This window comes from Leuciscus leuciscus (assembly GCF_965113295.1).
Source record: "Leuciscus leuciscus genome assembly, chromosome: 6".
Lineage (NCBI taxonomy): Eukaryota > Metazoa > Chordata > Actinopteri > Cypriniformes > Leuciscidae > Leuciscus > Leuciscus leuciscus.
The window spans coordinates 16,784,823-16,801,714 of NC_138730.1; the positions used below are offsets into that span (position 1 = coordinate 16,784,823).

At 37.7% G+C, this 16,892-nt stretch overlaps 1 protein-coding gene across 1 annotated transcript in view; it reads right to left on the reverse strand.

Moving 5' to 3' along the window:
* Nucleotides 1-16,892, reverse strand: part of pigk (phosphatidylinositol glycan anchor biosynthesis, class K) — a 49,409-nt gene that overhangs the window by 28,841 nt on the left and 3,676 nt on the right. The window contains exons 5-9 of the mRNA XM_082174066.1: nucleotides 16,623-16,734; nucleotides 16,441-16,537; nucleotides 11,830-11,947; nucleotides 10,160-10,270; nucleotides 6,354-6,526 (exon numbers count right to left, since the gene is read on the reverse strand). Coding sequence (XP_082030192.1) covers nucleotides 6,354-6,526; nucleotides 10,160-10,270; nucleotides 11,830-11,947; nucleotides 16,441-16,537; nucleotides 16,623-16,734 — 611 coding nt within the window. The remainder of the gene's footprint in view (nucleotides 1-6,353; nucleotides 6,527-10,159; nucleotides 10,271-11,829; nucleotides 11,948-16,440; nucleotides 16,538-16,622; nucleotides 16,735-16,892) is intronic.

Below are 16,892 nucleotides of genomic sequence, written 5' to 3' on the forward strand. Positions count from 1 at the left end.
TTTGGGAACTTTTTTCCCTACGTTTGCAAGAAAAAATTTCCCAAAAGTGTAAGCCCGAAAAAATGGAAGTCAGAATAATATATCATGCGATTCTTAATGCATCAGAAAGCTTTGCTTTACTGGTCAAATGGAAATTGTTACATAATTGAAGAATTTTGTAACCTTAATACTGTTATTTTCCTGTTTATTACTATAAAGCTGCTTTGAAGCAATCTGTATTGTATAAAGTGCCATGTCAAAAATGGCCTGGGACAGTCAAATTACAACAATTTATTTTTCATATTTTTTAATAGTCATCAATGAGCTATTTTGGTTCTCAAAACTGGAATGAATGATCTGTTCTAAATGATCTGGTTCGTCAAATAATGCGGTCATATGCTATATGTATAAATACCTAACAAAGTATCCAGTTAATTTATATACTGTACATATTTCATGACCCATGATACTGTCAAGGCATTATTCTCTTTTGAAACTTGACTTGAAAGTTCCCCCTTTGTGTTCCACAGAATAAAGAAAGTCAAAGGTAGTACTCAGTATATTTGATACTTTAAAGAAGGTTAAGTGAAAGTTGTCCACCCCTGACGTCCCGCAAGCGCGCCGCAGCCACATGACAGACATGCATTTCTCCAGATGTGACACAACTAGTCCATAGGGTCACAGGCCCAGATAGAGTGAGCAAGGTGACCAGGCATTAAAGAGTGGACTGATGTCCTTGTCAAGGCAGCCTGATGGTAGAGGAGAGAGGGAGACGCCAGCCATGCATGACAGCTGTAAGACAGCAAAGAGACACGGGACAGAGACCTTCCCTCAGGTGCATATGCTGCCGTTTCACCCACAGACGTGCCGGTATACGAGTCATGACAGGCCGTGACAGTGGGACAAAAGAGAATACTCCCCTTTCCCAAATCAACAGACAGAGTTGACTCTTGACTGTAGCGCTGGTTGACAGCTGGTTCAGTGGATATGCTGACGAACCGGTGACCTAACCTTTTTTACCATGCGAGAAATATCACTTATTAAGAACAAAATGAAAACTCACCATTATTAGTATTATTTTTTAACTGTCATGCCTTTTGCAACACATACATTTGTGATGCAGGTAAGCAGACGTCTAATCTTTTCTTCTATATTGAGACATACATACTGAGACAAATGGATTAGCGGAACAGAAAAAATGACTTGGTTCATCAGATGTTGGTTGGATGGCAGCAGATCTGAATGAGGAGTTGCATGCGATTGTAAGAAAAGAGGCGGGGTTTAAGTGGACTAAATGGTTGAAGAAGTCCTGCATGTGTCACCAGAGAGAAGTTGTTTCACCAGGAAATTGAGTGATGTTTTAAATTATTATCACAAGCATCTGCTATGTCTGCTTTCTTTTGATTGACAGGTCATTTTAGTCATGTGACATTAACAGTGGATACAGTCTAATGGTTTAGCATGAGGAGAAATAAATCCCGTTTCCATAGTTTATGAATGAAGAGTAATTTCTACTAGACTGGGGTATTTTTTGAAAGAAAAAGATGAATAAAAAAAAGCCTTTTTTCTCCTGCCAACCAATATAAAAAAAGACGCTTAAAGAAGACTCTAGTGGATCCAAGCAATTCAGCTTGTGTCACGCCGATAGAATAACTTACCAAGTGTAAGCCTGCAGCAGATTTTAATTTTGTTTATTTTACAACAAGTACATAAATAAGCAAGATAATTCAGTTTGATGGGACTAATTCCCCCCTGCAGTAAAACAAGGCATGCATAGAGATGGATGGATGGATGGATGGATGGATGGATGGATGGATGGATGGATGGATGGATGGATGGATGGATGGATATTGGGTTTCAAACAGTAATAATGTTGTTTTTACAGTAACCAAAATTAATAATTGAGAGGACAAGACATGGAAGACCTGAACTATTTAGCTAAATTAGCTTTTATACATTATAAGATATAAATTATCTTTGAAGATTAGAATTTTTTTTTTAATTATGTTTACATAATCTGTTTGTGACCTGATATAATGAATAATGAAATAATTATGCAAATAAGCTTTCTGGTCAAAAGCAAAACAATGTGCTGATTCAGATTTAGGTCAAAAGGCAAAGTGATTTTAATCATACATGCTGCTGCTAGTCCAATAGAGCTACAGATAAAGTTAACTCACTTTACTATGATGCTAGAATCTAATATATGTTTATCTAATCTCATCCACACACAGACTGCATTACAGATTAGTTTGACAGCAGATACATTTTTTTCTTTTTCTTTTTAGATTAGTAAACCAAGAAATACTACTGCCATCTTGTGGCCAACATGTTTCACAACACAATGCCTGCAAATGCTATTAACATGCACATTTATTCTCCTGCTCAGACACTTTTCCTGAAACTATAACCACACGATCAAAATCAAAACTACAAAGCTCAAAATTATACAGTCTATTTTAAATATATTTTCCTCAATTTAAGTCAGACTTTTTAGGTATATTTATAAACATCAAAGCAAGTCAAATTAAATAATTTCTGAAAAGTTTTATGAGCTATTATTTAAAGTTGTTCTGCTATTATTAGTATTATTGTCATAAGTATTATGTTTGTGCTTTTTTGGGGGGAAAAGGGGCATAATAAAAAATTTAAAAAACTTCAGTATTAGAAAGAACTATAGGTTTGGACATGAATGAAAACACAATGAAAAAAAATTATATATATAGCCTATATTATATACAGGTGCTGGTCATAAAATTAGAATATCATCAAGAAGTTGATTTATTTCAAGAATTCAACTTAACAGGCGAAACTAATATATTATATAGACTCATTACATGCAAAGTGAGATATTTCAAGCCTTTATTTGTTATAATTTTGATGATTATGGCTTACAGCAAATGAAACCCACAAAATCAAAATCCCAGAAAATTAGAATATTACATAAAATCACACAGTAATTACACAGTAATACCATGGTCATTGAACCAGGTTTTGGTTATTTTGGCAGTGTGGGCAGGTGCAAATCCTGCTGGAAAATGAAGGAAGCATGAAGTGCTCTGAAAATGTCCTGGTAGACGGCTGCGTTGACTCTGGGTTTAATAAAGCACAGTGGACCAAAGTCCTCTTTTCTGATGAGAAATTTTGCATCTCATTTGGAAACCAAGGTCCCAGAGTCTGGAGGAAGAATGGAGAGGCACACAATCCAAGATGCTTGAAGTCCAGTGTGAAGTTTCCACAGTCTGTGAAGTCTGTGTTGGTTTGGGGAGCCATGTCATCTACCAGGACATTTTCAGAGCACTTCATGCTTCCTTCAGCAGACAAGCTTTATGGAGATGCTGACTTCATTTTCCAGCAGGATTTGCACCTGTCCACACTGCCAAAAGAACCAAAACCTGGTTCAATGACCATGGTATTACTGTGCAATTACTGTGTGATTTCATGTAATATTCTAATTTTCTGGGATTTTGATTTCGTGGGTTTCATAAGCTGTAAGGCATAGTCATCAAAACTATAACAAATAAAGGCTTGAAATATCTCACTTTGCATGTAATGAGTCTATATAATATATTAGTTTCACCTGTTAAGTTAAATTCTTGAAATAAATCAACTTTTTGATGATATTCAAATTTTATGACCAGCACCTGTATATATATATATATATATATATATATATATATATATATATATAACAAAATTCCCCAAATATTCAACCAACATCAGTAAGAGAAATATCTTTTGTAAGACGAATGTAAAAAAAACACACACAAAAAAAACACATTTATTCTGATTCAGCAATTTAGGTGCTCGTTTACAATTTTCCTGCACATATTCATATTTTATATTCCTTCTAGCTCGCCTCAGAAAAGGTCAACTGCAGCAGCGCAGATCTCTTCTAAGGCTGATGTCCTCAATGGCCTCCACCCTCTTGTACATTTCCTCTCATTCCAGCACTTTGTTTGGACCCATTTGTGGCAACTTTATTCACAGTGAGGTTCTGAATGCTGTCTGAATGATTATGCTCGGGTTTAGGCTGAGAGGACATGATAGCAGAACCTGATTTCACCAAGTACTACATGTTCCTGGACCAACATGTTTGTTGATCCTGGAACAACATTCCAATCAACCAATCAGATTTAAGGGACAAGTTTACAGTTTAGACTTACAATCAAGGTTATAGGTGCTTCTACATCAGTGTTATCCAACTATCATTTCCCTCTGATTTTAGGGATAAGTTATGGGTAGGGTTAGGTTTAGGACTACATTTTCGGACAGGAATGTTATGCAACATAAGTTGACCCAGGAACGCGTCTAACTCAGCAAAATCAGGACGTGCGACATGATAATAGTGATTATTTTTTTAATGCTATGCTTTCTAAACGAGCACATGCAAAACATGACGTAAAATGCTGAAATGGAGTTTAGAGTTTTAAAAAGGTTTAACAGATTTGAAACGTGTGTTTATAGCTTGAGGAATGGCTCTTTCTATAAGAAAATGACTATATTTAGCATTTTTGGCTGATAAAATGGACTGTTCAAACAATTGAGGAAAAAAAGGACAATATTTATAAGCATTGTTCAAATCGTATATTAAACTACTACTGAAGTCTTATTGTTATTGGAAGTAAATAGTATTTTAAAAACCACTGTACAGTCATATTTATCATACTGGAAACCTGTGTGACCTGATTTGGCAGATTTCACAGTAACCATGGTGACCGGCCGCAGTATGCAAATTCATTATTGGGTCATTAGAAGAATCAATATCATTAACAAAGTTGTTAACAGCCACAATGTATCTAATGTTTCATTAAATGAGACCGTTTGCTCCGGAACATTCAAAATGGCTTAATTAGGACTGCCGCTCGAACCACTAAAAGCTCATTTAAAACACTTAAACGATGCCGAACCGAAGAAAATAAATAAATATCAAAGCAAGTGTGTAAACATTTTATATATATATATATATATATATATATATATATTAGTTTAACATGCTGAGACAGCTATAAGTAAAACACTCACAGATAATTTTTCCTAAAAGCACAAATAAACCCCCTTTTTTCCCCCTGTTTGTTTTTTAGGCTAAACAAAGCAACATTGTATGATGTAATAGTGCGACGAAAGACCACCTCTGCAGAATCAGATCATTTACACTTGCTTGTAAAAATTGCACCAAATAAAATAATTAAAAACCATTTTAATATGAAAATAATAATAATAAAAAAAACAATAATAACAATTCTATTATAATAAAAAAAGGCCTTACCAATGACATGTGTCCGGGGATGGGACAACTATTTTTACTTTTTTTATTATAATAGAATTGTTATTATTGTTTTTTTTATTATTATTATTTTCATATTAAAATGGTTTTTAATTATTTTATTTGGTGCAATTTTTACAAGCAAGTGTAAATGATCTAAACTCTTAGTACTAATCTCACAATAGATCATCAAAATTGCACTTTTTTCAAGCATTTCAGCAATGTAAGTAGAAAACACAATATCAAAAGTATTCACAAAAATAAATGTTTCATCTCTATAAATGTTTTACTCACAATAACTGCCTTTAATTTTGCTGTTACTATCAAACTTTTCATTTCCATCTCTTCTCATTTATTTCAAATCATTTGTCTATCAGTAAATCCAACTGATATTAATATTTAATCAATAAATTATTTGGAATATAGATTTCTATATGTGTGTGTGTATATATATATATATATATATATATATATATATATATATAGATCATGTCGTAAAAGTGGGCGTTGATCTGATTCTGCAGAGGTGGTCTTTCGTCGCACTATTACATCATACTGTGACAAAATCCGAAACGAGTCGTTTTCGGAGCTTGGTTTCAATAAAAGACGTATTATACAACATAAAACCAATAACAGATCTGTGCTCATATCACTTAGATCTTCACTCAACCAGTTCAAAATAGTTTATGATAGAATAAGACTTAAATCCATATATCAATTGTAAAGACCTTTCGGCACGCCCATTACTTCGACCTGCAGATACCCTCACATTACCACCCAAAAACAAGTGTGTCAACATGTGAAGTTATGGTAACTGCGCACTTGAACACTCAATGGCTTCCGACAGCGTCGACTAGTCTATGCAAGTCCTAGTCTGTCACTTAAATGCACAGATATGATCCTCATGGCCACACACATTATACCACAAATTGGCATTCAATGACTATAAAGTCAGTTTAAGCCAACTGCATTATATAAGCGTACTGTACATTGTGTCCCAAAAAAGCCAACACTGAATGGGCTAATATACTCAATTTACTACAGCAGATGCACTGCATGTTTCCAGGAAACAATTATCCTCAAGATAATTTAGAGACTAACGACTGACCTCTGCATTGGAGTTTCTAAAGGGGACGTCAGATCGATAGTGTCCTTGGTGATCTCCACTTTACGAACACTTCCGAAAAAGTCAGTGATGAGGACACTCCCCGGATCTCTCTGGAACAGGTCAGTACGGTGGCCTGGAGTGGACACACACAGACTCTGCGGGCACACCTTAAACTGAAACAAACACAATACTATCAGTCAAACGAGACCGAGAAACACGAACAAAGAGATTAATTAGGGGTTGCCAAGTTCTAAGAGAGCATTCATTCCCAAATGATTTTTGCAGTTTATTAGAAGCTGTCAGAAATGAATACAAAGGAAAAGAACAAAAATTACCATTTAAATAACATCTGTTCCCGCACATCCAGCAATGGGGTGCAGGAAAGTGTCATTAATATGTGATCTTGTGAATTCTAATTTAAAAAAAGACGGAAAATTTATAATAACGTGCTTGTAGATGAAACACGGCCATGAAAATTTAACCAGTTAGGGGCCGTTCACACAGAACGCATTTTTCCATTCCACTGCGTTACTTTTCCATTGTTTTTCAATGTAAACGCGCTAGACAAACGTCTTTAATCGTTGTGCTTTGGTCTCGCGGCTTTTGCAGCGTCTCGCGCACGACAGTGTTAAAAAAACGCGCCGCTCAAGTTAAAAGAAGCTCAACTTTTAAAAACGTGTCTCTAGACCTTGCGCATTTTTTCGTTCCATTGAACAGCGTCTCACGATTTTAACAGCAAAAACGCGTTTTGTGTGAACCGGCCCTAACAGTTGTTAAAACTGGGCTGATCATTAATGGAGGTTATTTTCATGTTAAAAAAAAATGTTTTTAACCCTGTATAGATTCCATCCCAAATGATGAAGCCATTATCTAAACATTTAATACATCGCAATTTGGGACTTTTACTCTTAATCCAATATAAACTCTAAACTCTAAATCATCCTTTTTAGTGTGACCTCAGGATGAAATCATTTAAGACCCAATCCTGTCAAGCTGGAATGAGGTGTGTGTGTGTGTGTGTGTGTGTGTGTGTGTGTGTGTGTGTGTGTGTACTTGTACAACTATCTTTGTGAGGGCCAGTTTGAGTTTTAGACCATTGGAGTGAGGACAAAAAGGGCAAAGTGGTCGGTCCTCACTTTCTGAGACCCCTTTAAAGGCCTGTTTGAGGGTCAACACTTGGTTTTAGGGATAAGGTTATAATTAGGTTAAGGGTTGCTTTAGGGTAAGGGTTCGGGTTAGGCACTTATGGCGCTTTTCCATTACCAGTACCAGCTCGACTCGACTCGACTCGGCTCGGCTCGCTTTTCGCTCCGTTTTCCATTGCAGATAGTACCTCCACAATAGTACCTGGTCGTCATAGCGACTCCGCAGGAAACTGCCGTGACTTAATCTTTTACGCGAGACACACCCGCTACCCACACACACAGGACAATGGAGGAAATTGAGTGTATGCTGTTTTTGGATGTTTTTGTTTTTGTTTTTGCTGTTTTTTATTCAGGATACTCCGTCTGGCGCGGGCAATGATGACGCAGTGAATAGTGACGATTCTCTCTGACCAATCAGCAGTCTGCCGTGTTTTCACGTCACATTTTAGTATCACCTCAGCTCGCTTAGAACCTCGCCGGAGGTGATACGAAAAAAAGTACCTGGAAGCAGGTACAGGTACAACTTTTACACAGTGGAAAACCAAACTTAGTTGTGATGGATAAGGTTAGGGTAAGCGGCTAGAGATTGCATTGTGTCAATGAATGTCCTCATAAAGATAGATGTACAAGAAAGTGTGTGTGTGTGTGTGTGTGTGTGTGTGTGTGTGTGTGTGTGTGTGTGTGTGTGTGTGTGTGTGTGTGTGTGTGTGTGTGTGTGTGTGTGTGTGTGTGTGTGTGTGTGTGTGTGTGTGTGTGTGTGTGTGTGTGTGTGTGTGTGTGTGTGTGTTGGGGGGGGGGACTCGCATTTCAAGTAGACATTAAATTGCATTCACAATACATTTTGTTTCCACAATGTGAAACTGAATATTCAATGAGATTCAATAATGTCTGACTTTCCGAATCAAAATGGAGCCAGACTTGAATGCGGGTTTGCAGTTGATTGTGGCAAGGATGTAAATTTTGACCTGCTGGGAATCGAGTTTCTGACTGGGAAATGGAGGCATTTTTTTCTGCACATATGCACATATGAATAATGCACAATAAGACCAGTAATGTGGACGAAGTTGTTTTATAAGAATATGTGCAGAGGCATATCAGCTAACCATAGCGACTGCATCACTGTGAACTGCTTTAACATGATTCAGGCCTACCTAATCAGAGTCAATTAATTCAGTTTACCAAACACAACAAGAATGAAGTCCTTTAAAAATGTTTGGTAAATGAAAGCAATAATTAATACAATAAATAAGCTTGTGAAATTCATAAGCAGCAGCGCTTAGGCTAATCAACAAAAAGGCTAACATTAGTTGTGTCAATCAAAAGAAAGTGCAGCTATAAATTAAAACATCGGTGTTCAGACAGAAATTGTGATAATTCGTCTAGGGCTGTGAAACGGTTAATCACGATTAGTCGCATCCAAAATAAAAGTTTGTTTACACATAATATATGTACTGTGTATAGTTATCTTGTAAATACACACACATGCAACCCATGTGGACCCATCCTTGGAATTTGTCCTCTGCATTTAACCCATCCAAATTAGAGCACACACATTAGGAGCAGTGAGTAGTGAACACACACACACACACACACACACACACACACCCGGAGCAGTGGGCAGCCATTTGCTGCGGTGCCTGGAGAGCGATTGGGGTTAGGTGCCTTTCTAAAGGTCACCTCAGTCACTTCCTGCCGGACCCGCAACCTTCGGGTGACCAGTCTGACTCTCTAACCATTAGGCCACGACTGCCCCAAAAAAAGCTAAGGATGAATAAAATCAAATAAATCAAACTTGACATGATTCTTAATGATTCCAAAATGTAATTTCTCTGAACATCTAGTTCAGAAACAAGTTTCAAGCGCATACTTGAATTAAGCCAAATGAATCTGATTTAAACGAACTGCATTATTTTCTATCACAACTCCCAGTGCACAGTGACAGCCAGAAAGACATTCTGCAATCTTTCTGATGATGAGAGTGAAAGAGATCATTCATGTGAAAGATCATTCATGAAAGATCAAGTGGCCCTTTTCTATCAACATTAAAACCTCTCTCTTTCTCCCACGGGAAATCAATAATATCACTGCTAATGCAGTAGAATGGGGAGAGAGAGAGAGAGTCAGAAGAGCACAGGGAACAAAAAAGCAACCAGAAAAGAGGCTGTTGTTGGACCTGTTTGATCTGGGAAGCACTGTGCCAAGCAGAGCGGATGTGGAGGGCAGGAGAGATTAAAATGGATTGTGGGAGTTGGTGGGACTCCAACCACTCAGATGAAGGGGAGAGAAACTAAAGCTCGCCCAGGCCTTCAGAGAAAAGGTCTCCCTCCTGACTGTTTCAAAGCTGTTTGACCTAAGCCTGTGTTAGTCGCTCTGTTTAAAGTGGTGCGTTATGAGACTTGTGGTCCCCAAGGCCGTTCTTTTCATCTGGGGTGACAGGGCGTCTTTGTAACCGCCGCTTTTTAAGTTCAATTTGTACCAGCACTGTGGATATGGGAAATGCTCCTGTAGAATTTTACAACTAGTTTACAACTATGAGATCAGAAAAAATTGAAGAAAAAAAAAAACAGAGAAAATTTGACAAAGCATCTGCATTCTCCATATTATTTGGCTGGAATTATAAACAGGCACCAACACAAAACACACATGCACACAGACACTTACCAGATCATTCATGTTGGCTTGGCTGGCAGGGTGGACTTCCTCCAGGAACTCCAGTAAGTAGAAGGTGTACTTGTCCATCAAGTGGACCCCTATTGCCAAATCTGGCTGATGCTGTAAGGACAGAACAATACAGGTGAACCAATCCCAATCTTTTATACTTCTTTAATAATTTAAAACTTATTTTAATCGTTCATATTTAGGGATTTTTAGAGAGTCATGTTGTACAGATGTAGAATCTAGTCTAGTGTGTATTGCAAGTATGTTCACACACAAGTCCAATGTGACTAGATAAAACAAAAGTGTAAAATGCTTGCAATACATTTTCTGATAACATTTTGTCATGTTATATTCAATACATTTAGATAATGTCAAAATGGTTGCACTTTATTTTACAGTGCGTGTACTTAAGGTGACCTTAACCTAAGAAAATACTGGGTAATATAAGGTAACAATAGGGGTTAAAGGGTTTGTTCACCCAAAAATTCTAACTATCCCATAATTTACTCAACCTCAAGCCATACTAGGTTTATTTGACTTTCTTCTTTCAGCCAAACGCAATCTTATATTAAAAAATATCCTGGCTCTTCCCAGCTTTATAATGGGAGTGAATAGAGACAGAATTTTCCAAATCGCTCCAAAAAGCGAATCCATCCATCATAAAAGTAATCCATACGGCTCCAGGGGGTTAATACATACAGAAAAATATCCATATTTCAAACTTTATAAACTATAATCACTGGCTTCGCGAGTCTAGTTCCAGCGGAAGAGTGACCTCTGACCCGACCCTTTAAGGTTAGGTTTAGGAGTAGGCTCAAGGTTAGTACCCAGTTATTACCCAGTTAGTGTAATCACTGTAATACACCGCATGTACATGGGGAGAAGGACTGTAAAATAAAGCGCTATAGAAGACAAAGCAATAATTTTTCATCAATAATTTCGTTAAAAAGATTAACATTGCTCAAGTAGTTGGTCTGGGGCAAATTTTCAGACACACTACCATTCGAAAGTTTGGAGTCAGTAAGATTTGTTTTATGTTTCTGAAAAAAGTATCTTATTCTCACCAAGTATATATTTATTTGTTAAAAAATACTGTAAAAACTGTCTTTTTTTATTATTGCCATTTAAAATAACTGTTTTCTGTTTTATTTGAATATGTAATTTTAAAATTATTTATTAATTTTGATGGCAAAGCTAAATATAATTTTGTGGAAACAGTGATGCATTTATTTTTTTCAGGATTCTTTAATGAATACAAAGTTCAAAAGAACAGCATTTATTTGAAGTAGAAATTCTGTTACATCATACATGTCTTTACTGTCATTAGTGAATAATTTAACGCATCCTTGCAGTATTGAATAGAATTAATTTTGTTTTAAAAAACAAAAACACTTTCTGTCTGACCCCAAACTTTTGAACTGTATTCGAACAAATTAAATCACAAAATGTGATCTAGCAGTTAGCACACGTTATAGGGACACATCAAACCTTGGTGCTTGTTTAAGAGGTATATATTTGATCCCAAACCTCATCACATCCCGAATCCCTGTGATTTCCTATCCATTTAATCCCCCAAACCCTTTCTGTCTATAATTTTCATGTAAATGTTTTTTAAAGGTTATTCAACAGCTACAACACAGGTACTTTTTAGGTGTTCCTCAGGTTTGACTCACTGAGAGCGAGTCCTCTCCCACTTGACTGCTGGCCAGAGCCATGAGGTTCGGCGAGTAAAACCTCTCATACATGGAGGCTCCCTGGCACGTGTCTATGATGAACAACAACTCGTTGTACCTGCAAAGAAAGAAGGCCGTTTTAGAGCGAGGCGATTCTTAGTTGTCAGCTTTAAACCACTTTTCATTTATAATGCTGCAGTCTAATATCATTTGTAATTAAAGCTGGTTGTGAAGTAATAAGAGACAGATATGACCTGCAGCACTGGGCTCAAATCTGTACAACCAACACAGCACTCTCTACAAGCCGTCGCCACGGTAACCAAGAACCCAGCGCCCATTACTGCTCCATTCACAAATAAATATATATATAATAAAAATTAGAAACCACTTCAGGCCATCTCAGACGAGCGAATGCGAGATAATGAGACGGCTTGGAATGGCATGAACCTGAGATGTAATGGGGGAGCAATGAAGCACAAAAGGGGGCTTCACTAATTTATTGGATCAAGCCTGCAATTACTACACTGACAGGCACAAAACATCCTGTGCTCTACGGGAAGAGAGGAAGCTCTCATTGCACCTCACACCATGCCTACAATATTTACACAGCGCTGGAACCTAAACAGCCTATTAGAGCATTTATAACACACAATTAATATGTTAGGCAGCTGCAGCGCTTCAGCCATGTACATCAATACTGTGTGTATGAGCTAAACAATGAAGACTAGAATGCATGGTTCGTGTTGCGCTTTGACGGCACTTTGGATTTGTTTTGGTCAATTACTGTAATTTGCTCTCAAATGCAGCATTTACACAATGATTAAGCTGAACAAGTATTTGATGATATGACTGGAAGTGTGCTTTTATACAATGGTTTAATACACATTAAATTAACGTTTGTATTGAGTAACTTGCATTTAGACTCAGTATTGCTAATTACTTTATTTTTCCTCCACCAGCAAAAATAGTTCCAAATAAAACCAAAGCAGAATCAAACATTTAGTGTTGTTACTGAATAAATCAGTGGTTATGAATGAATCAGTTGTGTGAATACTTCAATGGACTTAATCATAAAGATAGTAAGTGGTTTTATTCCTGAATTAATCAGGAATGCAAACTAACTTGGGTGTAAAAGGTGTCAAAGATGCGAACCCCCATTTTTTAAATATATGTGACCTAGGAAGAGGGGACCTAGATGCTAAATATTTATTTTTAAACAAAGTAAAAAAAAAATTATTCAATGACTTGCTCGTAAAGAATTATAAAAGTCATTGCTTTCATAACAATGTAACCTGCAAAGATCCACTGAATGATAACCATCACTAATGCAGACAGACATCACGTCAGAAACGCACACGCGTAGACAAGCAGAGTGATAGAAACAGAGAAGTCTCAGTGCTGTTGGACTGTTACATCAGCACTCCTCGAATGCCGCTCGTATGGTGTACATTCTAGGACATCCTCAGACATATGACGAAAAGGCATCATGCCTCAGACTGAAAGGCTTCAGGAGTCAAGTCTCGTACAATTAGGCAACGTACGAAATGGCCTCAGACAAAAAGGCATCGGGTGAAACGGACTCGAGGCCCCGATATATTCACTGCAAAGTTCTTTTTTGTTCTTCGCTTAGGGGTAAAACAATGTTGGAAATATCTTTGCAGCAACATACTGTTAGTGAACATCCAGACGCCGGCCAGACTGCTGAGAAGTGACGTCACATTGAGGCGGGGCAATTCAAAACGTTCACACTTGCTTCCACCTGAGTCCGTTTTAACAGATGCCTTTACGTCTGATGCCTTTTTGTCTAAGTCCGTTTCGTCCGATCCATTTTGTCTGAGCCCGTTTTGCCCGATGCCTTTGTCTGATGCCATTTTGTCTGAGTGTTACGGCCTAAGCCTTATGAGTGTTGTATTTATATTTAATACACTCATACCTTGTGAGTGTGCGTATCTACTTGAAATGTATTTATTTATTTATTTATTGTTAGGAGGATAACCCCTTGAGATGAAGCATCTCGTTTTCGAGGGGGTCCTCGAGACAAAGACAAAGATAATACAGCACATATACATTCACACTCAGTAAAGCTCTCCCTCATCCTGCATCGCCCGCACCACCCGGCTCACCGACTCCTTATTGAAAACAAATCCATGTATAAAACATATTGCAGTATTAAGAGGCATGACAACATTTATCCCTTACGCACACATATGTATATACATACATATATACACATAATATACATACGCACACCGACACCCCTGCAAAAAGTATCCTGCATATTTAGGTATATAAAACAAAAGTCCAGTCACACGAGGAAAACATTTACAGCAACAGTTTGCTTGCAAGCAAGTAAAGAGCGATATTTTGAAGGAACACGAGGAAGTGACCGATCTTAGAGACCCAGGCGGGCTATTCCAGTCTGAAGGGGCTTTAAATTTAAAGGCACGTCTACCACTCTCTTTGAAGATGTTTGGCACAGTGAAGGAGGGATATTCAGTGTGTCTCAATCTATAGCTGGGTCTATATGGAATTGAATATTTCTTCAGGTAAGGAAGATAATCATAATACACACATTTATCTGTTTCTGTGCTCTGATTAGTTTCTTTCTCTTCGGAGTGTTAGGCTCCGCCCCTGCGCACCTGTGCCCCGTTGCTCTAATGGCTCCTGCTGAGTATATAAGAGGAGTGTGAAACAGAATGAGGCACGCAGCGGTGAATGAGGCCAGCCGTTGAAGACAAGTTGTGTTCTAATTGATGTTTTGTTGATCTATTTGTTAGTCTCTGTTAAGTGTATTTTGATTTCAGTATAGTTTAAGTGTTATTTTCATCTGTTGAGAGTTGTTGAATGAGATATGTGGGCTGTGCATTCGTTAATTAGCCTTATAATAAATGTTTAAACTGCACTTTGCTTCACGTGTCCTTTTATGTTGCTTACCCATATTATGTAACATGAGTCCGTTTCGTCTGATGCATTTTGTCTGATGCCATTTTGTCTGAGTCCGTTTCGTCCGATGCCATTTTGTCTGAGTCCGTTTTGTCCGATGCATTTTGTCTGATGCCATTTTGTCTGAGTCCGTTTCGTCCGATGCATTTTGTCTGAGCCCGTTTTGTCTGAGTCCGTTTTGTCCGATGCATTTTGTCTGATGCCATTTTGTCTGAGTCCGTTTTGTCTGAGTCCGTTTCGTCCGATGCCATTTTGTCTGAGTCCGTTTCGTCCGATGCCATTTTGTCTGAGTCCGTTTCGTCCGATGCATTTTGTCTGATGCCATTTTGTCTGAGTCCGTTTCGTCCGATGCATTTTGTCTGAGCCTGTTTCGTCCGATGCCATTTTGTCTGAGTCCGTTTCGTCCGATGCCATTTTGTCTGAGTCCGTTTTGTCCGATGCATTTTGTCAGAAGCTGTTTTGTCCGATGCCTAATTGTACGAAACCTGACACTGACGTTGTTTTCCAGAGACCTGAAGTCTTTCAGTCTGAGGCACGATGCCGTTTCATCCAATGGCTGAAGCCTTTTAGTCACCACATACTCACCACATACACTCTATTTAAAAAGCATCTAAAAAAAACTGGCTCATAACACATCAGACATGTCAGCATTAATAAGAATATGTATCTTCCCTCAACCCAAACTGCTGCCACTTTTGTCTCTGCTGTGTCAATGTGTATAATATTAATTCTTTTTTTTTCTTTTTTTTTACATAATGTCTGTATTATAGTAAACTTGTACACTGTATTTATCAACAGGATTTGAAGAGTTATATCTGTTTTACTGCTTTTTATATTTGTATTGTTCACTGTAATCTTCTTATTGTGTTTTTTTTATGTAGACAATTTTAAGATCTGTCCAGGGAAAACGGATGAAAAATAGCCTTTTGGCTAATTCTGGTGCAATTGCAGCAATGCTAATTAATGTACACTGTCTCTGTCAAATAAATAAAGAAATAAATAGTCTAAGGCATGATGCCTTTTCATCATATGTCTGAGGATGTCCTAGAACAGTGGTTCTCAACCTCTCCTGCAGGGACCCCCTGACAGGCCATGTTTCTGTTTTAACCCTGAAATGACACACCTGATTCAATTAATGAGTAGTTATTAGAGTAGGAATTAGTCAATTAATCAATTAGTTAACTACTCATTAAGCCTTTAATTAATTGAATCAGGTGTGCCATTTCAGGGTTAAAACAGAAACATGGTCTGTCAGGGGGTCCCTGCAGGAGAGGTTGAGAACCACTGTCCTAGAATGTACACGTACACTCGGCTAATCAAATTGAAAGACTGGAACTAACTGTAGTATTTTAGCATATTGGTGTTTTTAATTTGTTAATTTGTCTTACCAATTTAGTTTCTATGTACATTTTATCCAAATAATTTTTTCAAACACTCATTGTAGTGGCAGTGTCCCTGGAACAACTCAATTAAGGGCATAACAGTGATATCATGGATCAATGGTGGGATTCAAACCTATAACCATTCAATTGTCAGCCAAGATCTTTCACCACGAGCCAACACCATGTCTGACCACGTCAATGAAATTGTGTGTGGTAAAAACAGAGTATATAATGATGAAATCATACCAAATATATGAGAGTTACTGCATTTCCACTGTATAATTACCTCCTCTTTTGCCACATCTGCTCAAAGGCATCAGCCAGCTCCATGTTGCTGATTTCCTCCGAATCCTGGAACTTCAGGAAGCCGTTTCCACCATGACCTGTGAAAAAGGAGGGTCACAGAATCAGGAAAAATAAGAAATATAAAAAAAAAACAGCCAGCAATGACTCCGTTACCGGTCTGACCTGTCAGGTAGATGAGAATGTTGCTGCGGTCGTCTGATAGCAGACGTTTGGATCGAGGGGTGCTGGTGGGCAGACGGCCTGTCAGGACTCGCAGGAAGTTCTCTACTGTCACCTGCAAAACAAAAAGAAATGCCTTTAAACTAAGAAATAACTGTCACAAAAGGCAAGCCATATGGATTTTACAGTGACAGTGTAGATCATATATTGTTATGGCAGACCGGTGACAAGTCAAACAATCATTCACTCAACTGATTCACTCAAAAACACTTG